This window comes from Poecilia reticulata, linkage group LG20, assembly GCF_000633615.1.
Source record: "Poecilia reticulata strain Guanapo linkage group LG20, Guppy_female_1.0+MT, whole genome shotgun sequence".
Taxonomy (NCBI): Eukaryota; Metazoa; Chordata; class Actinopteri; order Cyprinodontiformes; family Poeciliidae; genus Poecilia; species Poecilia reticulata.
In genome coordinates, this window is record NC_024350.1 from 16,184,629 (window position 1) to 16,210,759 (window position 26,131).

Genomic DNA, 26,131 nt, shown 5'->3' on the forward strand with positions numbered 1-26,131 from the left:
GTAGCTAATAAAACACTGCATTGTTGGGTTAGCTAATAGCAGAATAGCAGCAGTAGCTAATCAACCACCGCAGCTAATAGCAGGGGTAGGTAATCTATCACAGCGATCACTTATTAATAATCGCAAAATTAACATGGAGCCTAAAACACAGTACTGTAAAACAGACTGAATGTTCTGTTGTGTGGGAAATGTTTGAGTATTTTTTGGTGTTTAATCCTGAAATAAATCGTGGTTTAAAGTTGTACTTTAACGGTTTTCTGCGCTATTTTACCCTCTTGCTGTGGCGTAAAGCACTGAGTTAATAATACCTCCAGGTTTCATTTAGCTAACGGAGTTGTTGTACCGCGGCAGCGCAGCCATGTTTTTTCTCTACTACCCGCCTGCGTTGGGGTCCACAGAGTGGTGTTGCCTGTTACGAAGCAGTTTAACGTCATTTATGAGTATAAGCTTTGGTTCAGCTTTACTGAATAGACTAGAATCAGCCTGTGTTGTCCAATAGAAGCACATTTCTGGACATCATGATCAGTTTTCTCCCTTTCAAGAACCTTCATCAGTATGTTGCACGTTGTGTCAGATTTCCACTGCAGACTCTTGCATGCGGGTCAAATGTTGATGTGACTGATTCATGGGTGAAATATGGCCCTGATGTTTCGCTCTGGGCTAAATCGAATGCCTCATTGACATATTAGCTCCTTAGAAAGCACACATACTGCCTCATTTTACAGTCCTATTTACCCTTTTTCCCCCTCTTGCGTGCGTTCACTTGCAGGCAGTGTAAAATGTCACAATAATTTGCATGCTGACAACGATTTCTTGCGAGATTACAACCCACCTGATTGATGGCTATGCTGTTGCCCAAGAAACAACCTTGGGTGATGTGATATGACTTCCCTGTTATCACACACTAAAGCATATTCCTGCAGTTAATCTTCTCAAATGGGCGTACGCGGCAGATAGCTGGCATGCACGGGCCTTGACTGGTAATGAAACACGGCCTTTTCCCACACTGAATAGAGTTATTTTCAAAGCAGCAAAAGTCACGGAGGGACGTTTTTAGGTGCATTGAGAACCTTTTTTCCCCCTAATACATTTAAAGGCAGCACCAGGTACTACTTTTATTATTCTTAAACATGAATAATGTAAGTTTATTATATCAATTAAATGATGTTACAGCAGGATAATGTGTGTTCTGATACTTTAATCAGGATGTGAAACTTTAACTCTCCTGCCTTTCGTCTCGTGAAAATCATCGTAAAGAAGAGGGAAAGTGTTGTCAGGTTCACTCGGCTGTAACTTCTTGATGGATAAATGAGCTACACGCATGCGGCGCGTTGCCAAGTGCTCAGCGCCATCAGTCATCTTTAATGGTTGTTAGCATTGCTGGCTAACTAGGGCTCATCATTTTTACTCTGTTGACAGTAGACCGGCAAGGAAATGCAAACGATAACGAAGCTGAGATTTCTGTGTTGAAAGTGAAAAGTTTTAATAAAAATGTTGCCCCAAAATCCACTCAGTCTGGAGGATGGCGATAAGAACTGCTAAAATAAATATCAGCCATTTAAAGTCTGGGAAAAGGCAGAGATCCATAAAAGCCACGTACTGCAGCTTTTATTAAAACATAAATATGTTAATGAACTGTGTTCAAGTCTCAGAGGTGAGAAGTTTATTTTTTTTTGTACCTGACTTGTGTTGAGCATCGCTGTGACACGTCTGCCTGTTTTCACTCGGTTCTCTTGCCGTCGTCCGTTCAGACGGCTTCATCGAAGCGCCACCATGCTGCGCAGGTTGAAGTGATCAATCTGATTAGGGCTGTTGTAAACGATTATTTTAGTAATCGAGTAATCTATAGATTTTTCTTACGATTAATCGAGTAATCGGATAAAAACAATTATGAAATAAAATATTGGTAAATCTTCCATAACACCAGTGTTACTATCGGATATCAACATCAGTCTATTTTTTCCACATTTGAGCTTCCCTACTAGTTACTGTTTTGTAGACCGGGGGAGCAACACGGGATATTTACGGCTCCTCCGTTCAGAAACTCATCTACCAGCCATGTTCCGCCTCCCGTTTGTTCAGTCCGGGATGATATAAGTTTATTGTGCGGTTCGTCCGTAAAGCTGCTCTTACCCTGTAAGCATCACAACCCTCAGCCGCCCGCCGTGTTCAGTCTCTCCGCTCACCTGTGTAAATCCTCCTCAGCTTCTTCCCGCCGTTCAACCAGCAGCTCCGGAGCAGAAAGGCTGCCGAACTCCCGGCATCGCGCCGGTCATTTTAAGGATGTTTATTGGTCCCACAAAAACGATGAAAACCCGGAATTATCACCAATCAGTAAAATCCCCGCGGGCCGAACTTGAAGATTGGACGTTATGCCGCTAACACGTAGCTTCCGTCAACAACTCAGAGGCGGAAGTCAGAGCTCCGCGCAACGCAAATAATGTTCCGGCTGAAACACGGTGCGCTAAATGATAAAACATAAATTAACGAAGCTTCGAGGCAGGAACATTTTACTCGAGGAATTTTAATAATCGAGGTACTCGAATCACTCGAGGAATCGTTTCAGCCCTAAATCTGATCCAATGTCCTGACAAAAGCCTGCTGTTCAAGGCAGCCGTTCCATTAATATTCAGACATGCTTAGTGGTTCTGTCATGTTGCAGTGGGAAGCAAAAACCTCTTTAGCTTGAAAATTAACTGCAGTTACTTTTCCCACACTGTCCTGACAGCTGGAGCTGTCGCTACAGCGCTGCTAGGATGGAAACTGCTGTTTAAATTTTAAATGCAAATAGCAGAACCGCTCTTCTGGAAGGAAACTGAAGGCCTATATCGTGCTCGTCGTCTCATCTGTTCATTATATTTCTCACTCTTTGTGCGGCAGGTATGCCTCTGGCAAGCCACCTGCATGGAGGCGGCAGGAATAGTGAGCGCTTTACATATCAGAGCGCCATTTTTTATCACCCTGAATTCATTAAAGATCGTAACGGTCTGGCCAGGCCGCTGAAGGTCACTAAAAAGGCCGTTTTGATGCGCAGACTGTTCATTTAAGACATTTTTTAAAGATGCAAATCATTTAATTATGTTTGCGTTCAAATGGTTTCGTCCTGCTGTTGGGTAGCAGTTTTTTTTTTTATATCTTAAACTGAGCTGAAGTCAATTTTTCAGCTTAAACTGACCTTTACTTATCACCTTCTTGGCCCAAATGAAATGAAACATCAGCAGCATCAGGAGAGGATTTAGCAACCGTCTCAATTTCTTGGATTCAATTTAGTTTAGGAGTGATATAGCTGACAGTAATTTTATTCACCTTTGAAACAAATCCAGTATCTACCAGTTTGTCATTAAAGCACCAGGAAGGAAAAAAAACCCCAGCAGTGCAGAGGATATCATGTTATCAAGTAATTACATTGGTAATGAAACCATTGATTTTCCTGCTGTAGTTCTCAGAGGGGTTTATAGTGCCGGATGACTCTTCGTCACCAAAATGAAGCTTGTTCTCTGGACTCACTCCACCGGGGATCAGGGCCAATCAATCCTGGATTTGGACCAGTTTTAATCACTTTTGTTTAAAGGGCCGCCTGGCCTGTCAAAGACAAACACGACACTCTGATGGCAATATCAGCTGCTCAGACCGGGCTTTCTCAAACTGTGGGCCCCAGGCGCCCCCCAGCGGTCCGCGGGGTACTGCATGTAAGCGACCGTTTGTCTGCCGTGACGTCAGCTCAAAGTGCGACGCTGCAGCTAGCTTAGCCTTTAGCTAGCTTAGCCTTTAGCTAGCTTACCGTAATTTAAAAGTAATGACGGACTTGAAACTGGGTCACTCAAAAGAAAAGCTGAAGATGTCGGAAAGAAAACAACGCCGGGACTGTTTATGTGACCGGAGGAAGTCTGCTGGGAGGATTAACGTGTCGTTCCTTAAAATAAACTGATTTTGAAGTGTTATTTGGTCTGTTTTTTTTTTTTAAACTACTTCCGTAAAATACCAAATTCTCCACTTAATGTTATATTAACGTGTGATTTTGTAAGTTTTAAATATTAAATTGTTTCTGCCTGCAGCCATTAGAACTTTACAATGAGCAACTTAAATGTATGGATTATTTTTAGATTAAAATATTTGCCTGAGTGGTTATGTATTTATTTATATTCAGTTATATTGAATTATTTACATCACTCTTGGGTATATATATATTTTATAAACTTGATCTCTTATGGTTATATTATTGGTATTTAGCACCTTAGCTTGTCATGAATAACCAATTTCCCCTGGGGGATCAATAAAGCATATTCTCTCCTATTGATAATTTGATCAGTTAACTCAGTACGCGAGGAGACTTTTTACCAAATACCTTTTCACTCTTGATAGCTACTTTTTACCTTTACTTGAGTAAAAATATGTTGAAGTAGCTCCCATTTTTGGGTTCTGTGCCGTGGTTTCCTGTCGGCGACTCTCGCTGTAGTTGTCACCACTTGAACATGTTTCTTCTCTCCAGCGGAGCTCCCATGCAGCTCTGGCAGCTGTCTGCTTCCCAGCAGCCAGCTGCCATTTTGTGCAGCTTTTCCAGCCAGCCATCCCTGACCAGCCACTTTCCTGAGAGTCTTTACATCAGGGAGCTATTGTCCGTTTCTGCAGAGATACTTCAACTTCCTTTGATTTGTCTGGAAAGGACACGGGAGACAGAGAGACTCTAAAAGTGCTATCAATGCAAAAGGACAAATTATTGTTCCACCTTTAAATATCTGATACGAGTCTGTTAGCTTCCTGTATCGGTAATATGGACCCTCTCTACTTACTGTATCGTATCGTTCATCATTTATCGTGATACGTTTCAGATAATTGGTATTTTAACAATGAAAATTCATAAAAGTAACAAAATCAGGCAGAAGATCAATTTTTCCAAATCGGTTTCTGTCAATAAAAAACTTATGGAACAGAAACTGTAGTTTCCGTGTCTGGTGAATTTTAGGTTAAAACATGTTTTTTCATTCAGTGAGTAGAAAATCCAGACATTTTACTCAAGTAAGAGCAGAAATACTTCATAATAAAATTACACAAGTAAAAGTAGAAGTACAAGGTAGTAAAAATTCTCCTAAAAGTACTTTTTTTAAAAAATGGAGTAAATGTAACTAGTTATTTTCAAACTCAGTTTTAAAACTGAGTGAGTTTTGGTCATTTTTGACTCTTATTTTAAAATTTTTTCGTCCCATATTTATTATGCACGCCTTCATGTTGGATATTTTCCTCGTGAAGCATCACAAACGAATCCCTCGTTACCCCGATGCACATCACCTGCTGGGTGTTCAAGCTCATCCAGCTTGGAAAACATTCCTGAAAAATTAAAATCTTCCCCTGCTAATAATCGTGCTGTAACTGTGGGTTGTTTTTAGAAAGCAGAAGTTGTGACGGTTCCTCTGAGGGAATCGGTAAGAAATGCAGACTCAGTAATGAAGCCGCCACCTACCTGCTCTTCTTTCTGTCAGCAGTCCAGCTGGTGTCAAGGGAGCCTGATTTCCCCCCATTAGGTTGTTTTGACAGCCATATCCTCTGTAATTAATACCAGGCTCTCTTAAATGAGATTTACGTGAGGCGTGCTGTTTGCACCTCCCAGCTGGCGGGAAGTTTAGGCCTCTCTCTCTCTCTCTTTCTCGCTCTGCTCCCTCGGCTGCATCATCTGTGCCGCTCTTCTTCTTCTTTTTCATTTTTTTCTTTGATTCAGTCCAGTAAACGCATAAATTCAGAAGATTTCAGAGGAATATTGGTCTTGATACTAAAGCAGCCACTGCAAATGGAGTAGAAATCACATGTGTGAAGCATGAAATGTACGGAAGAGGATTGGGGCCACTGGAAAAAAAAACAAACAAAAAAAAACGGTTCTGACTTTAATCTCAGAATTCTGAGAAAAAAAAAATCTGAATTTTGAGAAAAATAGTCAGAATTCTGAGATTAAAGTCAGAATTCTGAGAAAAACATCAGAATTCTGAGATTAAAGTCAGAATTCTGAGATTAAAGTCAGAATTCTGAGAAAAACATCAGAATTCTGAGATTAAAGTCAGAATTCTGAGATTAAAATCAGAATTCTGAGAAAAACATCAGAATTCTGAGATTAAAGTCAGAATTCTGAGAAAAACATCAGAATTCTGAGATCAAAGTCAGAATTCTGAGAAAAACATCAGAATTCTGAGATCAAAGTCAGAATTCTGAGAAAAACATCAGAATTCTGAGATTAAAGTCAGAATTCTGACTTTTTTCTCAGAATTTTGAGAAAAAAAGTTAGAAAAAAATCAGAATTCTGAGAAAAAAAGTTAGAAATAAGTCAGAATTAGATTAAAGTCAGAATTCTGAGATTAAAGTCGTCAGAACTGTTTTATTTATTTTTTCCCAGTGGCCCTAATCCTCTCCCGTATGAAATGCCTTGAAACACGTTTAAAAGTAACAACACGTATCTAATCAGTTAAATTTAGCATTTAAAGGTAAGAAATGAAAATCTTAAGATTTACTCAGTTTACCTTTTTAAAGGTAAACTTTTGAGGACATTGAAGCAAAACATTAAATTTTAGTTCTTTGTTTTTTCCATCACTATAAAAACACAAAATCTTAGCTAACTTACAAAAACAAGTATATTTTTAGAACAATATAGGAGCTTATTTTAAGTAAATAATTCCTTAATATTCACGAAAAAGTATCGTCTCTATTATCAGATTATTTAACTTAAAATTTATCTGTCAATATTAAGGAATTATTTACTTAAAACCAGCCTCTGTCTTGCTGAAAGGTTAGTTTTATTTAAAGACATATTAATAAAATTACTGGTTAAAGTAAAAATTACTTTAAAAATAGTCCTAAATGTAATAAAATAACTGAGTAAAAGTAACTAGTTCCTGCTGGTGAGTTGGTTTTGTCTCAATTTTTGATATTTGCACGTGAATTTAGTTTTGCAGTGTTGAAGTACCAACACACACAGTTGGGTAGTAACTAGTAAATTTCCAAATATTTTCTTTTGACTAATTTTATTTTTTGTTACTTATATGAATTATTGTCATTTTCATCCTTAAAAAATAATAATATTAGGAAATAAACACATTTGTTCTCCTGGTGTTGAAGTAATAATAAAAAAAAATCCATATTCTGTGGAGAATAAGTAAAAATCTTAAGAACAATTGCAGCTTTTATTTCTCAGAAAATCTCTGGTGGTGGTTTTAGATTACGCCGTCGTCTCACAAAGAAAGAAAATCGAACTTTAAACTTTAATTTTCCAAAACTAGTTATTAAAACATATAAATAAAACGGATGATTTAAGTGGCAGCTTTCGTGGAGCCTCTCCTGCTTCCTGAACTCTTCCTGTAGTTCTGCCGTCGGCGCCAGACGAAGCTTTAAACATTGTTATTTGGGTTTTTGTGAACTTGAACTCCAGGAGCTCCTGCTTCCTGCTGAGCTTCGGATTGAAACTGAAGAGAATCGGCTCTTTCACAGGAAGACGGCAAAGCTCACAAAAACATGGAAACATAAAATAAATCACATGTTTCCACCCACTGATGCTTTTTTCTGTTTGTCTTCTGCTTTGCTCTTTGTGTCGACGCTCCTGTTGAATTATTTGTAATGTAAATTTCTAATAAATTAATTTTCTAAAGCTTCCTGATCTGCTGGGGATAATTTTAGTTTTAAAACTTTTTAAAGTGCGATTTCATGTGAAGCTGATTTGGCTTCACTGCTTTATTCTACATCTATTATTAATTCATCAGCTTCTTTCTCATCTTCCTAATTATGTATTATGAATATTTATAAATTAGAATATACATTTTTAGTTATTCACTTCAAAGAGAGACTTAGATGTTATAAATACTATAAATATATTTTACATTTCGATCATTGTGGCTTATAGGAAACTTAATGAAACTCAAAATTTAAGATTCTCTGGATTATTATTAACAGAAATGTTAATTATCTGCTAAAACGATAAAGGATTTTATTGATGTGCTCCATCTTCCTGGTTTTAGTCAGATCGCCAGCAGCAGCAGCAGCGTTTTCGATCTGCTGCAGCTGGAGGATTGATGTATATTTTTATTTCTTTTAAGCAAACCTGTGAAGACGATGCAACTAAAAATAAACGCATAGATGAGTTCCTCTAGATATTGCTGTTCTTTAACCCTTGAAATGTTCTGCAGGCGGCAGAAGGCTGTCTTTGTAACCGTCTTTATGCGTCTCTGAGGGTCAGGTCGGGTTTTTAGCTGCATAAACTGAAGCAAATCTAAATTCCTCTTTACAGCCAAAGATAACTTTGTTTCTGCTCAGCTGTAGGAAACCTTGGCAAATCCACATTGAACTGTTTTTAAACCTCTTTTGGACGGTTTCATAGTCGCCTGGTGTCACTGAAATGTGTACAAAATGTGTCGTTATGGCAACTAATCCCATTTATTCTAATCCAAGCTTTAGACATCATGTAGATCAGGGGTCCCCAAACTTTTTCCTGTGAGGGCCACATAACTTTTCCCTTCTCTGGTCGGGGGCCGGAGTCAGTTTGTAACAGAAAAAGTGTAACACGTTTATCACCTGCGCTGCCGGTTTGCAGCAAAGTAACTTTAACATATAAATTCCTCATATGTTAACATAAAGGCTCGTTTTGAAGTATAAGCTGCTACTTACAGGCTTCGGAAATTGAAACCTGGAATGCGGCGTTCATAACAAACACGTGTGTTCATCTGCTCTACCGCTAGCAAACAACAGCACTGATTAAATAACATGAAAGTCAAGCAGTTCCCTAAAAGTCCAACAGATGGCAGCAATGCGCCATGCAAAACAAAACACCCACAGTTTACAGGACACACTTCCTGCTACAGAGCCCCCTGGTGGTTGAAGAAAAATCCACATATAAACCGGAAAATACAATATATATAAAAAAAATCTGAACGCTCTCTGGTATTGTTCAGGAGGTCGGACCAAATGTGGCGGCGGGCCGGATACGGCCCGCGGTCCGTAGTTTGGGGACCACTGATGTAGATAATAAATAAAACTGGTGTAAATGTGAACCACTGGGTAACATTACATATTATTTTTCTCAGATATGATGTGAAATTTCCTTTTGACGGCTCCTGTTGTTGGATTATTGGAGAAAATGTTTTTGTTTTCTGGGACCTGTTGTCACACTGGTGCTCAAATTAACGCATTTTCATTACAAATGTGGCACAAACTTCACATAAGACTTTAAAAATCCCTTTAAAGTGCTTGCTTTTAAAAAAAAATTGTTAAAATGACTGGAAAACGCAGTGAAAAATTTACTGATTGGAGAAAAATAAAAGGACTTTTTTTTACTAATAATCCCCCCCGTTTTTTTCGGACAGTGTAAGAAAAATTCTAATTTGATTTCTCTATTTTTATATTCTCGCAATGCTTTGTAGTGCAATAGACTTAATTTGTGGCGAGTGGAGTGAAACTTTGACTCGTTTTCCCGGTGGAATCGGTGATAATTCCTCGTTTTCCTCGCATCCTGACGCGCAGGAGGTTTGTAGGTGTGTCAGATCATCCGGAGGTTATCAGCTGATGGACGCATTCTGAGGTTTTTCCTTCAGGATCCTGAATAAAAGCCTCTCGTCATTGTCTCGTGCCTTCCTGGTCGCGCGTGCGGACATCTCGGTGTTGTTGTCAGTAATCTAATCGCGCCGTCAGATTGTAATCCCACCCCGTCATGAAGATGCTCACAATCTGAGCGGCTCCGTCTGGGAGCGTAGCGGGACGGAGAGCTTGTACACGCAGACGCTGTTTTCTGAGAGGTCCGTGAGTCCAACCCGTCTGGAGCCGCAACATGAAGGAGAAGAACCTGATCGAGACCGCGAAGATGCAGGGCAACGTCCTGGTAAAGCGCTTCCCTTTTTCCCGTTTGACGCTAAATAAGCGCTTTTGTTCCTCGGTAAACGTGCTGATTCTGGTGTCTGTGCGTTTTGACGCACATTTGGATACGTGAGTTTCCACCATTTCTTCTTCTTTTATTTTAAATTCCTTTATTTTTCTTCACGCCCTTCTAAAGTCCAGGTGGAGCCAGTGTGGATATGATGAAAAGTTTATCCTGCTTTGTTTATGGGGAAGTTCAGGATGACGCTCTGACCTTTAGCCCCACAGGGTCCCGTTAATATTTTACTGCATCAGCTGAGGGGTGCAGGGAGATATTACAGCTGCAGACATTAATATAGACACTGGCTGTGTGGGGTGCCTCTGATATTAAGGGTCATAACGCCTCCTGGACGTTTTTTTCAGTTTCATTTTAGTTTTTATTCTCCAACTCTGACCTTTCCTGGTACATGTTGGATTTCAGGGCGATCTGCAGAGGCAGCAGGCATTATTTGGTTTTCTCAGCTTCTTTTCTGAATATCTAGCATTTCATTGGGATTGTGTTTGGATCACAGGTTTTGCTGTATTGAAGGATTTGGAGATTATCTTCATTATTTGGGTTTTCTGGCAATTAAAGAGCTACACAGCATGATATTGCCACCACCACGTTTGGTTGTTTGCACTGCAGATTTTTCTATTAATATCTAAAATAATCCTTGTTTAGTTTGGTTAATCACTGGGTCAAAAAAAACCAAACTGTTCCGCCTAAAAACAGGTTTTGGTTCGTTTGTTTGATGCTGTTCCTACCAAAGCAGGAAGTGGACTACAGCGCAGTGCATTCTGGGTAAATGCCACCAGATCAAACATGAGTCTAGCGTCAGCAGGAGAAATCACTCGTTGTCTTTTACCAAAGACGAAAGAAAAAACCTGACACTACTCCGTTTTTGTTTACATTTATGCTCAGTCGTTTTCTTCAGTTGCTGTTGCTGCAGCGCCCCCACAGGCGAGGAGGGGAACAGGTTTTCCTGAAGTTTGGCTTGTTTGACTCGGAGCAGTGCGAAAGCGAATCGCAGCTGAAAATGCAACAAATGTCGCAACTTTTGGTCCCCAATCAAACCGAGTCAATAAGGTTGAAAACTATTGATTGGAAGTTTGGAGGATTGTTCACCAGATCCCTCAATAAGCACGTTTGGTGTCCAGTTCTTGAGATAATTTTTCTGCTGGTTTTAATAGAAGCTGTTTTGCTGCATTAAAATTCTCATCAGACCATTTTTTTTCTTTCGCTCCACACTTTGAAGTTTGATGTTTACTCCTTGATTCGCCCCTACGATTGCTTTATTTCTGGCTGAATAGGCTTCACTCTGCAAACACTTTGGGCAATTTTTTCTGAAGATGTGGGGCACAGCTGTGTGGAGTCAGGCTTTTTCCTTCACTGAAGCTTGTCTCCTGCACCCTGTGGCCTTATTTTCTGCAGAAATGTGGGTTTCTATCTTTTTTTTTTTTTGTTCCAGAAATAAAAAAACGTAAATGTTTTGGTGTGAGGAGCTTCTGAATTTCTAGCTGGCTTTGCAGAGTGGGATATCAGGTTGAAGCGATCTGTGTTACTTATGCAACCTTCTTCTGCTCGGAGCCAGAAAGTTATTAAAACAGAACGGACGTTTGGCGTCTGCTCGGCCGTTCTGGCTTTCTCCAATCTTTGAGTCGTTTGTCGACTCCGGGAGAGAAACGCTGGACGTTTACCAAAATGTATTTTGTCAGAAAGTAAAAGGTTTATCAGGCTACAAGCCATCGTGGGGATGCGAGGGCTTTATACGCGACCAGTCCGTCACAAGAAAGCATTTAACGACCGCAGTTGCGGCGGCATATTTTCGATTGGCTTCTGCAATGTCAAAACATTTTTTATCCTCTAGATGGGCATTAATTTTTCATCGAGCTCATGAGGGAGCCGGATTCTTCTGCAGCTCATCCCGAAGAGTCTCAGTGATGCCGAAGTAAAAATGTCTGCCGCTTTCTGAACAGCAGCTTCTTGCAAATAACAGTTAAATATTTCAGTTTCTAGCCGTGCAAAGCTGGAAAAGGTGCAACTTTGCATGCCACACTTTTCAGAATTGTGTTTGGAGAAGATTTAAGTCGGGCGTCTCTTTTCAGCGATCTATGATTTGGTTTCACAGTATGAACAACACGAGTGGAGTGAATACGTTTGTGATGCGCTGATTTTAATTCATAACTTATTCTAGGTGACCATGTTGGATGAAAAAGGATAAAATGTTCTTGTTGAAAGAAAAGTTTCTGATCCGGGTTTCCCCCAGAAAACTGTCTAAGCCTGGTGCGTCACGCAGCAGATCCAGGTGTTTTTGGGTTAAAAATGTTTATAGTTGACAGGAGATGTGTGTTACTGGAAGACTGGAATATTAATACCTAAACTCCAACTATAAATTCCTAAAAAAATAAATGACCAATGCTAAGCCTGGTGGCCCGCCAGGCTTAAAATGCACTGAGGGAAACGCTGCTGACATTTTAAGTCTTTATTCAAAGCAAAGTCGACCCAAAGATTCAGAGTTTCTGTGAATATTCAGATTCTGGTTGCAGTATTTGTAAGACGTGCTTTGATGAGGAAAAGGATTTGTTGTTTCACGGGCTGCACAGTGGCGCAGTTGGTAGAGCTGTTGCCTTGCAGCAAGAAGGTTCTGGGTTTGATTCCCGGCCCCGGTCTTTCTGCATGGAGTCTCCATGTTCTCCCTGTGCATGGTGGGTTTTCTCCAGGTACTCCGGTTTCCTCCCACAGTCCAAAAACATGACTGTCAGGTTAATTGGCCTCTACAAATTGCTCCTATGTGTGAATGTGTGCATGGTTGTGTGTCCTGTGTGTCTCTGTGTTGCCCTGTGACAGACTGGTGACCTGTCCAGGTGACCCCGCCTCTCGCCCAGAACGTTAGCTGGAGAGGCACCAGCACCTCGTGACCCCACTGAGGGACAAGGGTGAAAGAAAATGGATGGTTGATTGGTTGGTTGGTTGGTTGTTTCGTGAAGTTTAACGTTTCGTAACATGCAGAAGACGCAGATTCTTGACTAAACGTGATGTTTCCAGTGTTGACCGTGTCCTTTGACTTGACGTGTTTGTGAAATGCTTGTTGCTGAATCTGTTTTGAGGAGAGTCATAGCGGCACGTTAGCATCTCGGCTTTGGAGATTTAAACGCACAAATGAGAAAATACGGTTTGTTCGTTTTGATGTGCGACTCGCTGGATGTCGTAAATGTAACGTCACGCTGTGTCGGAGCAGAAGAAGCTGGTGTCCAACTGTCCCACTGTCTGGATTTGGTTTGTTTCCACTCACCATGAAATCGTGCAAACTGGAATTACGGGAATAAATTCTCTTCATGGAAACGAGATGAGGAGATTTTTCAGCTGCATCACAACCGAAAAACAAACTTATTTTATTCTTCTTTCACGGGAACTTGACATAGAAAAATGTTGTTTTTCGATATTAGTGGAATATCAACAAAGTTCTGCGCACATTTGTAGTGGAAATGCAGCGGCTGAAATTATTTTTTTTTTATAAAATCGGAGGAAATTCTCAGTTTTTCTTTTTTTCATTATTTTGCAAAACTCTCCTGAAATGTTTTCACTGCAAAAACACGAAATCTTACCAAGTATTTCTGTCTAATTTCTAGTGCAAACATCTCTGTGAAATAAACAAACTTTGCTCTAATTCTGCTGCTGCAGCATTCCTGTTTGTACTCAAATACGAGAACTTCAACATAGTAAAAGTAAAAGTAAAAAGTAGTAAAATATGAAAATCAAGCAAAAGAAAATGTTTCCAAATCCATTTTTCAATAAAAAGTTGGAACAAAATCTTACCAAGTAACTTTGTAGTGCAAATATCTTGTTACACTTGAAATAAAACCAACTTAAAAGTAACGTTTTTAGTGAGATAAAGAGGCTAATTTTAAGTAAATAATTCCTTAATAGTGATGACAAAGTGCTTGTTTTATTGGCAGATTAACTGAAAAATGTCACAAGTTAATTTATCTGTCAATGGGGCAAGTACTTTTTAATAAATAAGAAATTATTTGCTTAAAATAAGCCTTGTTGTTTTGCTAAAAAGTAACTTTAAAGTTGGTTTGTTTAATTCCAAGTGTAATAAAATATTTGCTCTAAAAACTAGATGAAAATAGTTGGTTGTATTTTGTGTTTTTGCAGTGTTTAGAGGAAGCCATCATCTCAAACGATATGGAAAATTAAAATTTGTAATGAAGCTGACGTCACCAGTGTTGATTTAACTCTGAAGAGTGTGGACTATATTAACACTGAAACGGTGTTAATATCGAATCAACACTGGGAATTATGATGTTAACTCCCACAGAGTTGATATTAACACCGTTTCAGTGTTTATATAGTCCACACTCTTCAGAGTTAAATCAACACTGGGCTTTTTGCTGTGAACAGGACAATAGTTTACATTAATAAGCACTAAAATGGCCCAGTCAAAGTCCATGACTCGCATAAAACCCTTGGATTTTGCTCTGTTTTGTGCTCGCCGCTGTAGCTTTGCTCCTGCAGGTGTGATTTATCGCCGACCTGCACGATGAAGCTCTGCAGCTCCGGTTTGAGTCCCGTTCTCTGGGGACGGAACCGAGCTGGATCGGCGGCGCGGCGTTGCGCGGCGCTGCGCGGCGCTGTGGCTGCTGCCCGCTGTTCGCCAGCCGAGGTGGCAGTTTGTGAAAATGGGTGGCAAAACACCTCGAGGTGTTTGCCTGCGCAGGAAATTGCAGATAATTGAGTCTTGGCGCTGATGCCTAAGTGGTACCGACGGGGTAAACGTTGCCATGGGAAACCGCAGCCGCCAACACACTGCTACACATGTTCGATCTTCCGATGAGGTCGGTGTGCAGCGGCGGGGCCTTCAGGGGCGCCGCGTTTTCTCGCCTCACCTCGCAAACGTTCGGTTTCTGAAGAAGGTAATTATTGTCTCACTGCAGGTTCTAGTAAATAAACGGCCAGGAAATGTTTTCTTTCTGCCGGAGCGCAGGTTCACAGAGCAGCACGTTTTTACTCGGGCAAAAAGTGGCGAAAGTATTTAAAGATTGCATCATCAAAATATTGAGATATGTGGAAATTTTTGGTATTTTGAGAACCAAAAAGACGATAATTAAGATAAATGACAAAATCGGACATTTCCAAACTCGATCCTTTCAGTATAAAAGCTAAAAAAAACAAACTCCACGTCTCTCTGTGGGGGATTTGGGTCAAAACTAACATGGTTTTCATTCAGAATCCCGAAATTTGACTAAACTAATAATAAAATCACTCCAGTAAAAGTAAAAATACCAAAAAGTTACTTGGGTAAATGTTTCTGTTTCACTCTGCTGGTCTCTCTCACGTCGTTGTGGATGAATCTTGACCCAATCTTTGTTTTGCTCTAACAATCCCAAGGTATCAGTCAGGATCAGGCCTTTTAGTTTGGTTGATATTTGGGGGAAGGATCTCCTCTCCAGTGCCGTCAAGTTAATGTTCAGATGTTTGCATGAGTTAAACGGACGGTTCGGAGGGAGGCCCACATCATCACCCCGTCACTACCGAGCTTCACACATTATCGTCACTTTATAAGTTTATCCTCGTATTTTGAGTTTGCTGTAGTAATAAAATGTCTCCTCGTTATATTATGACTTTATTTTAGTTATGCTGAGTTCATCTTATAAATCTTCTGACTTTATTTTCATATATTATGATTTTATTCTCACACTTTGAGTTTATTCTCGCGGCTTCATTCTTTAAATTTTACAACTTTACTTTTATATATTTTGGGTTTATTCTCACATTTCAAGTTTATTCTTGCGATATTATAACTTTACGACTGTAATTTTATATTTTATTTACTCCGTTTTAGCATTTCGCTTCACTTCCAGACTATTTATTCACATCAGAATCACTTAAATCCAGCAGAAGCTCAAACTTTCACACTCAAACCTTAAAAAAGGGATTAAAAATGTAAATATTTTTAAAAAACAACAGAACAGGTGACATTTGAAGAACAATAATAATCTGCCACCTTTACTGAAGATCAGCCTAATTTGCTGCAGTTCTGGACCTCAAACGTCTGTCTGGGCCGAACTGCAGCCTCCAGGCTGACGGCCGCGTTGTGATGGAGAACCGCTGCTCCACAGGCCGGCCGGTGGGAGTCGAGTCGACGGCTCACTTCGCTTGTTTCTGTGCTCAAATCGCACAAAGAGGAATTGAAACCGGAGCGCAGTTTGGCCGCCTCCGCATGCATCGATCGCAGCGCGAGGCCTGCTGCGCCGTGGCTCTGCAGACATCTGATACCCAACATCTGGGAGGGGAGAGCAGGGAGTGGGCAGCGCAACCGTTTGGATGATTCACACCGAAAATCAGGGCGAAATGTTAAAGACATCCAATGATTATTAAGGCCGTTAGAGATGGAAGAAAATGAGGGAATTTCTGCTAAAAGTGATCAGAAATGTTTAGATTAATCTCAGATGTTCTTTTAGAAAAGGGAATTTTCTGACTTTATAAAGTCAGATTTGCTAGAAAAAACTCAAATTGTGAGATTTCTCTGATGTTTTCTAGAAAAAACGTGGAAATTTCTGAGTTTCAAGTCAAAAAGTTTCAAATTTTGAAAGATATTTTTGGGTGTCCATCCATCCATTTTCTTGCACCCTTTTTCCCTCAGTGGGGTCAGGAGGTGCTGGTGCCTATCTCCAGCTAACGTTCCGGGCGAGAGGTGGGGTCACCTGCACAGGTCGCCAGTCTGTCGCAGGGCAACACAGAGACACACAACCATGCACACACACTCTCACACCTAGAGGCAATTTGGAGAGGCAAATTAACCTGACAGTCATGTTTTTGGACTGTGGGAGGAAACCGGAGTACCTGGAGAAAACCCACCATGCACAGGGAGAACATGGAGACTCCATGCAGAAAGACCCCAGGCCGGGAATCGAACCCAGAACCTTCTTGCTGCAAGAATTTTTGGGTGTAATACAATAATTAGAGCCATCGTAGATAAAAATAGTACATTTCTAATAAAAAACAAAAAACTGAAAAATTGAGATTAATCTCAAATGTTGAAAAAACAATTACATTTTTTATTTTTTAGATTAATCTCAGAAATTTTCTAGAAAAAACTGTAAAAGTGTAAAATTTTCTAATTTCGAAACTCAAAAATGTCCAAATTTTTCTAGAGCTTAAAATCAAATGTTTCAGTTGCAATAAATAGAAGCTAGCTTCTCCGTTTCACACAAAAATTTCAATTATTTTCCCCAAATTTTATTTTTTTTTGTGAAAATTTCTAAGATTAGTCTCAGAATTTGAGTTTATTTCCCCCACAAATTTTCAACTTCAAGACGGTTGCATTGTTTTTTAGGGATTTATTTCACAATAAAAAATTTTCTCGCAAATGTTTAACTTTTGGAATTCAGAAATGTACTTTTTTTTCTAGAATTTTTCAAAGTTTTTTGGCAGAATTTTAAAATGTTATCTCCAGTAATCCTGAAACATCGTCGCACACACGCCATTTCAGAGCAGAGACGATGAGAAAACGTCCACACACTTACTGTGCAATTAGCTGGAGGAGAAACCATCCCCCTGTACACTGGAGACTGAAAAGTACAAAGCAGAAACTTTAATGCAGCCAAAGACGAAGCTTCAGGCAGAGAAATCCCCAGGGTTGGCTAACTGGGGTTCAGGAGACCTCTTCTTCTTCTTTCCTTTGTTTCTTTCCCAGCACCAACCCTCTGGGGTCACCTAGAGGTCGCCGAGCGCTTAGCCGACTCCACAAAGTGGAATATTTGCATACATACATAGCAATGGATTTTATTAAGCAAACGCGGCAGATTTACACACAGAAAGTACCTGGTTTTAAGTTTTACAGATACGCTCTGCGTCAGTCCATCCCTAGCTAACTAGCTAACTAGCTAACTAGCTGGGGATGGATGTTTATTCTACAAGTAAACATTTGTACTGGAAAAGGAGGCTAAGTGTAACTGAAAATCTTCTTATTTCACATTTTTATCCACTTCTCCGTATTTTCTGAATGTGTAAAGTATTTTTAAGTTTAACTTAAAAAATCGCTAAATCTGTTCATATGTCATTTAATTTGAAATTATTTTTATCGTGTAAAACAATCTAAATGTTGCTTGTTGCCATCATTTGATTCTGTTAAACTGTTAAAGTTTATCAGAAGCTAACTAGCTACCTAGCTAGCTGCAGATGGAAGAATTAGCTTCCATCTGTAGCTACGATTAGTTAGCTACCTAGCTATTTTTGCTAGCTAGCTAGGAAGCTAGCTAATCCTTCCATCTGTTCTTCCATATTTTTGTCCTTTTTAGCTACCTAGCTAGCTAAATATTTAGATGGATAGATAGCTCTAGATCTAGCCAGTCTTACATCATTTCCTAGCTCTCCTTCCATCTCTCCTTCCCTCCATTGTCGGCTCTCCATAAATCCTTCCACCAGTCCTTCTTTCCTTTCCTAGCTCTAAATCTCTAGCTCCATCTCTCCATCTCTTCCTTCCTAGCTCTAGCTCCATCCATCCATCCAGCTGCAGTTCATTCCTGTTTACTTTCCTATTCTGTCTTGGTAGCAAAGCGGTATTTGTTTGGTGATAGCCTAAACGGTCGCGATGGGACTCGGCTACTGGTTTATGTTCACTCTCCAGCTGTTAGAAAAAGATTTGAACCTCGACGTTGTCGGCATATGAAGACGGTGGAGGACGTTTTGAAAGAAAATAAAGAAAGAAATGGCGTTAACTTGATAAATCCTGGGTGGATTTGTCCTGCAGAAGCGTTTTTGAAAAACCAGCGTTGTGCTGGAACATACTGGCCTTAATGCTCCTTTAATGGACGGGATAAAGAAAAACAGTAGCTCACCATAAGTTGCTGTCAAGTTGGTGTAAAATAAACACCATTATTTTTCGAAATAATCGTTGATGCGGTGAAAATATGACCGTCTGGGACATTTACGCACTTGAGTGGGATTAGCTCTTTGCCCAATCAGAACTGCTGGAGACCAAGGGACTTGATTTATAGTGACCTTTATGCAGGCCCCAGTTTTTCACTGGTCACAACAGCAGCATTTCATTACCCAAGCTGGAATCCATCATGCTGAGCTTTTTTTGTGTTTTGTTTTTTCTTCTTTGGCTGCGTTTTGTTTGCCGAGCAATCGGGCAGCAGCTCTGGCAGATGGCTGCAGTTATCTTTTACTGACAACTCATGACACGGTGGTTAGCGCTCTAAATTCATTTGCTCTTCTGATGTTGGTGTTTTTTTTGCTTTCTATTATTCAGCAGTCATTTTGTTCGGGCTGGACATTGGGGTGAAGGGTTGAAGACGCTCAAAATGGCTGCAATCAGGGCTTGATGGAGGTATTGATCAATACCAGTGATTTCAGGGTTACGCTGAAGGCTGTTTTCAGTTTCAGTGGAAAACAACCTTTTTGTTCATATTGGTTCTGCTCCACTTCGCTGTCAGGCATCTTTGAACAAGAAAGATCTGGAAAGTTGTTTTTTTCTGTGACAGAATGTGTTTGGTAAAACAAACCCTGTATTGTTCTGAGAATAAATTGGTTGAAATGTTTAATTCAATTCAAAAATACTTGATATATCCCAAAAGGGAAATTAAATTTGAAAGATTTTTTGCTGTTTTTTTTGTCCTGTACATGACAATTTTCAGCTAAATATTTTTAAGGTTCTTGAACGACGAATCACTCAACCTCAAATAAACTCCTAAACGTGACCAATGAGTGTAGTCGACAGAAATTATTTTATTTTAATTAGCATTCTTAGTTAGCAACACTGTTTGATACACTTAATGTACGATTTTAGCAACAACAGCTTGATTTTAAATGAGCTATTAGCCTCAAAGTTGTCATAAACCTTTAGGAGGTATCAACTAGGCTACAAGGTAAAAACTCTTTAGGCTAACTGCTACTAAAACGAAAAGTCACTCAAGCTAACTTGGTAGCAAGGCTAAAAGTTACGAAAGCTAACTGCTGCAAATGATAAACCCTAATCAGGCTAACTGCTGCTAAGGGTGAAATCTACTCAAGCTAAAAGCAACTCAAGCTAACTGCTACTAAGGCTAAAAGCCACCCAAGCTAACTGTTACTCAGACTAAGTTAGTAAAGCTAAATGCTGCTAATCAAGCTTAAAGCAACTCAAGCTAACTGCGACTATGGCTAAAGATTACTCAAGCTCTACCTGCTGCTGGGGGTAAAACCTACTCAAGTTTACTTTTGCTCTGGCTAAAAGCTACTCTAACTACTACTAAAGCTAATGGTTTCCCCAGGCTAACGGCTACTGTTCTTGCTATTTGATTTAATGACTCCAGCTCACATTTACTCAGGCTAATTCCTCCTCAAGCTAAGAGCTAACTGATGAAATGCTGAGTCCAGCTGCGACAGAAGTCACCTCAATGATTATTACTGTTCCTTATAATAATAAAGCAAGATTAAATTAAAGATCCGTTTTAAGTTTCAGGAAAAATAAAATTAACAAATTCTGATCAACATTTGTTTCCACAAAATAAACTTCTTCTGTTTATCAAACGCCAAAATCATCATCTTACCTAAATGTAACCAGACCTCGCTACAACAAAGGAAAAATAAAAACAATCCTGAAGCGTCGACAGAGCAAACTGGGTCTATCCCAATTCAACTGATGGAAAATTACTCAGCTTGGCTAAACAGCCCCAATTAAAGCCGAACATCAATGCTGACAAACCTTAACAAGCCCGGGTTGTTAGTTTCAAACTGCAAAAAAAAAATAAAAATAAAAATCAAGCGCGCTGTATAATGCATTCACCTTGTGTAGACTCATTATTTTGCTGAGACACCGAGTGCGTAAGCCTGGGTAAGTGGGGATTGATTTCTAAGAGCCGAGGAGAGGGCATGACAGATAACACACACCCAGGCTAAAAGCTACTTTCCCCAAGGACATTTGCATGCAGAAAGCATGGGAGAAACACGGCAGGCCACCGCGCCAACACGCTCAACAAATCCAATTAGCTGCTAAATAAGAACCAACACAAGGAGCAACAATGGATACAAGCAAACACTTAAACGTTTTAAACAGATCTCAAGTTTGATGGTTGCTATATGAAGCACTCATTGTCAGAACTAAAAAAATCAGAATTGTATACGTTTAAAAAACAGAGAAATAAAGGGAAGATACCCGATATATCAAGTTTTTAGCTAAAAACAAGAGGAAAACTCCGGACAAGCTGGATGATGGACAGAAAATTGAGTAACTGTCACCTTGAGCATCCAGATTAGCTTGAGAACAAATTAGTCTATAAAGCTTTTGTTTAAGTAGCATCTAGCTTGAGTAGATTTTAGCTCGAGTCACCGTTAGCTTTGTTTGTTGCTAAATTGGGTCTACATAGCAGCTAGCTAAGAAGCTTCTAGGTTCAGCAACAGCTAGACAGTTAAAGTCAGTAGCTCTTAGCTTGAGGAGGAATTAGCCTGAGTAAATGTGAGCTGGAGTCATTAAATCAAATAGCAAGAACAGTAGCCGTTAGCCTGGGGAAACCATTAGCTTTAGTAGTAGTTAGGGTAGCTTTTAGCCAGAGCAGACGTAAACTTGAGTAGGTTTAACCCCCAGCAGCAGGTAGAGCTTGAGTAATCTTTAGCCATAGTCGCAGTTAGCTTGAGTTGCTTTAAGCTTGATTAGCAGCATTTAGCTTAACTAACTTAGTCTTAGTAACAGTTAGCTTGGGTGGCTTTTAGCCTTAGTAGCAGTTAGCTTGAGTTGCTTTTAGCTTGAGCAGGTTTCACCCTTAGCAGCAGTTAGCCTGATATCATTTGCAACAGTTAGCTTTAGTAACTTTTAGCCTCGGTAGCAGTTAGCTTGAGTAGTTTTTAGCCTCACTAACAATTAGCTTGCGTAGTTTATTGGCCTGATTAAATCGTAAGAAAAGATGCCCCAACCGCAAGTAAACATTGGTGCTGACAGGCATTTTGGGTTTCCATGGCAACAGAGACACAAACGATAAAAACGCAGAATAAAGCCCATTTTGCTGCATCAATTTGATCCTTAAAGTTTTCTTGAAAGTATCATTGAAATCTCGTTTTGTTCTGTGTTTTAGGTGTCACACCTCTAGTTTTTTTTTGACATTTCTAGATTTTAGTGCATTTATTTAAATTTTTCAGATTAGTAATTTGTTTCCCAAAACTTGTTTATGTATAACTGATGCTTAGTTTAATTTATAAGACAAAATGTATTGTTTTTAAACTTTATTTAATGAAGACGAATGGTCACTTGGTGATTAATAAAACGATGGATCTTTGTAATTAGGGAGAACATAATTATACACTTAAAAAAAACTGATCCAAAGCGATTAAACCGTTAAAACAGAGGTGTTGCATAAAATGACTCGCTCCTTTATAAAAGTGTTTCCAGGTTTTCCACACCTTTCCACAGCCGCACAACCAATTAACCTTCATAAAAACCAAAAGGTGAGGTAAACGTGATGGATTGTCCCTCACAGGGAACCGTCAGGTTTCTGCTGCTTGATTTACATAAAACTGTGGTGGTCGCCGTGGCGACTGCCACAAAAAACAACGTAAATGCCATAACTTAATCATAGACAATATGCCAAGTGTGGAAGCTTAAAGCTGCATCGCGTCACTTTTACAACAATAAATACATTTAAATTAAACTATTCTGTGTTCTGAGGTATCAAATAACTGCTTGTGGTCCTACTGCCATTTGCAGAAATACACCAATCGGCCAGAAACGACCAATCAGAGCCAGGAGGAAGGTCTTGTGTAACATGCGCCCAACGACGACAACCTAGACGTAGAAACTGAACACAAAATGTTCAGCGAAGACGTCTGAGCCTCAGTTTTCACTACATGATATTTTGGTGGCACTTTCTCGATTTTATCCGCCATCGTACAAACGGAACCGGCAACATAAAGCAGCATCTGGAGCAAAATGTCCAGCGTCTGATTTCAAACTGCACAAGCGCTGAACTTCAAGTGTTAAACGCTTTTCTACGTGCGAAACAAGCAGTGTGAATGCATCCCTAGCGCTGTCCATCATCCTAGTGTACTCGCATGACTGCTGGTAATGGGGGATAAAGTGTTTTCCTGTGACTTTAGGTTGGTTTTCCTCCATTTACACAATCTTGAGCCAATATTGAGCGGTTTCCCAAGGTAGCGTTCGGTTTTCTTATATCTTAATTATTTTTCCTTTTAGTTCACTTCGATCCAAAAATGGTGAAACTTGACTAAGAACACTGCAAAAACTCAAAGTCTTACCAAGTATTTTGAGTTTTACACCAGAAATAAGACAAAGCTGACTTAAAGCAGCTTTTTAGCCAGATATTGGGGTTTAGTTCAGGTCAGTCATTCCTCAATGCTGATTTTAAAAAGTGCTAGTTCCACCATTAATTACATCCAGCAAAGAGATGCAGCTGAACTCAGACTCGCGTCTCCAGGGATTATAATAAAAAGTTATTTCTGGGTCTTTTTGTGGTTTTTATTTTAAAATCTGCCTCGATTGATACGCACTTTGTGATTTCTTTTTATCTGCATAGTCAGCAGCACTAATATGGGGGAATCGTTGTGCCATAATTCGAGCACGGTTTCATTTTGAAAGCAGGATTTCATAACTTTTGTTTCAAAACGTGTAAAGCTTGTACTTAAAACTTCTGCTCTCTCTCAAATCTTCCCTCTGCTCGGATCAAATCTGTGCTCACAAACCTCTCTGCTCGCGTTTGGAACAGAAAAGTCCCGTCGCCTGGCAACCTCTCAGCCAATAGAATGAAAGTGTTCCACTGGGTGCGTTTGTTTTCTTCTAGAGGATGTGCCTGTGTGGGTACTATCGATTGTAGCAACCTGCGCCGCCCACTGGATGTAGGGCAGTGGTGTCAAACTCATTTTCATTTTGGGCCGTATCGAAAATCTGAATGTTCTCAAAAGGGCCGGTTGTTCTAGAATATATTGATAAAAACCATTAAACTGTTAAAATATTAATTAATAGATGTTTCAGCATCCAATAAGTGTTTCTTAAAGTGAAATTTCACACTCATCAGCCGAACTTTGTGATTGTTTTTGTGTTTTTTTGCAATCAAAATCATAGATTTTGTAGTGATAATATAGAAATATTTGTCAGAAATGTTTACGATATTTGCGCTAATATATGATGTTAAATGTGACTTTTTATTAATTACTGCATCAGTCACATATATAACTTGACATCAAGTGAGGTTAAATTAATGTTTTTTGCCAGTTTTGAAAAAAAAATGTCAGTAAAATCAGAATAAATGTGGGAATCTGTTGATTTTGTGTGAATTTTGCGTATTTGTGAAAAACTAGAGGGACTTATTGATGTAATCTGGAGTCTGGAGGGCCACATAAAAAGCTACGGCGGGCCAGATTTGGCCCCCGGGCCTTGAGTTTGACACATGTGCACTAGACGGAAACAAGCGCACCCAGCGGAACACTTTCATTCTATTGGCTGAGAGGTTGCCAGGCGACGGGACTTCTCTGTTCCAAACGCGAGCAGAGAGGTTTGCGAGCGCAGATTTAATCTGAGCAGAGGCGAGTTTTGAGCGTGAGGAGAAAGTTTTGAGAAGAAAGAAACGAAATCCTGCTGTCAAACTGAACATGTGGCTCTCGAATTATGGCAGTAAATTCAAACAGCTCGTTTTGATTACAAACTGCGTTTCCCTCAATTTACAAAAAAAATCTCAACTTGAGGTATGCATATACTTTTTATATGAAAGCAAAATGTGTTCCTGCAGTTTGGCCTGATGAACGTCGTCGTCTTTGCGCTCGGCGTCGGTCATGATTTCCTCATTCAGGGTCCGACACGATGCGCTGCTTTCCACTACTGACCCGTGGCATTGAACGTAATCGCATTTCACAGGCAGACGGGAGGCGAGGAGCGCTCAGTTTATCTGGAATCAGTCTTATTATATCACCACCATTGTTTAGTAAGTACGCACACATATAGATTTAAATGTTCCCGATGCAGAAACAGGCTCCTGATTGGACGACGCGGTTCGATGCGACGCTTTGAGGGAAACACAAACAGGAAGTTTCAGAGAAAAACAGTGAAATTTACAGAGAGAGGAAATAAAACTGGATGAATTTTCATGTTGGCATCTTTCATAATCAACTGGATTTGGATGTTTGACCTGAATCTCCATTCAGATTTTACCCCATCGGCTCGGTGGCCGTTATTGATGACGTCATCGTTCTGATCGGTTGTTCTGGGTAAAATGTCGGGGTTAATAAAATGGAATCGGTGATTAGATTTTTAATAACCTCAATCTGGAGGAAAATATGTTTTTACTTGAATAGGAAATAAGTGGATCATAATTTCACAGAATATTTTTCTTCCTCCCAAATTAACTTCAGTAAAATCAAAGTGGATTTGATTTTTTTCAGTTTATTGAAGTTGAAAGATTTTACATTTTAGTCGACACAGAAAAAATAGAACCAGCGTATAATTTTTAATTCTAAATAACGTACGTTTTTATTTTGGACGTTTCTATTTGGGTCATTGTTGGTGCAAAAAACACTGAAAATTTTATATTATTTTCAGAAATATTGTAGAAAATATGTGGAAATTTCAGAGTAAAAAGTTTAAAATTTTCTTGAAATAACTCAATTTTTTTTTTATATATATATATATAGATCTGAAAATTTCTAAAGGGAAAAAAACATGGAAATTTCTGAGTTTCAAAGGTCAAAGAGTTCAACTTTGAAAGTCGTAAAATTTTAAACAGGCCAAATTTTGACTGATTTTTTTTATTTTTTTTCTAGACATTTTCTGGGATTTCAAAATTTCAGATTTCTTTCGAGCTGAATTCCAACTTTTCAAACTCCAGGATTTCCAAGTCTTTCTCTACAAAATATAGTTTTTCAAGCAAATTTTCTGTCTGTTCAAATTGAAAAATTTCCAAGTATTTTTCTAGAAAACTGAATTTCTTTCCTAGCAAATGTTTAACTGTTCAAACGAAGAAATTTCTTAAGTCTTTCTGAAAAAATTGGGGGTTTTTTCTACCAAATTTCTCCATTTGACAGATTAATTGGAGAAATTCCCACGTTTTTTTTCTAGAAATTTTTTAATCTTTTCTAGCAAATTTTTATCTGTTCAAACTCAGAAATTTCCAAGTGTTTCTCTGGAAAATGTGAGTTTTTTTTTTTCCCAGAAATATTTTGCTCTTCGGCTCAGAACTGTCCTCGTGTTTCTGGTTCGCCATTGTCCTCCTGCTCTTCCTCCTCCTCCTCCTCCTGCTCTTCCTCCTCCTCCTCCTCCTGCTCTTCCTCCTCCTGCTCCTCTTCCTC

The 26,131-nt window shown here is 39.4% G+C and overlaps 1 protein-coding gene across 2 annotated transcripts in view; it reads left to right on the top strand.

The window, feature by feature from the left end:
- The window catches only part of dpp6a (dipeptidyl-peptidase 6a), a 301,390-nt gene that overhangs the window by 17,066 nt on the left and 258,193 nt on the right, over positions 1–26,131 (top strand). The window contains exon 1 of one of the 2 annotated variants that reach the window (XM_008396394.2): positions 9,528–9,844. The exons of the other annotated variant lie outside the window; for it this stretch is intronic. Coding sequence (XP_008394616.1) covers positions 9,794–9,844 — 51 coding nt within the window. The 5' untranslated portion in view covers positions 9,528–9,793. Of the gene's footprint in view, positions 1–9,527; positions 9,845–26,131 lie in introns of those variants that run through there. 2 annotated transcript variants of the gene reach the window in all.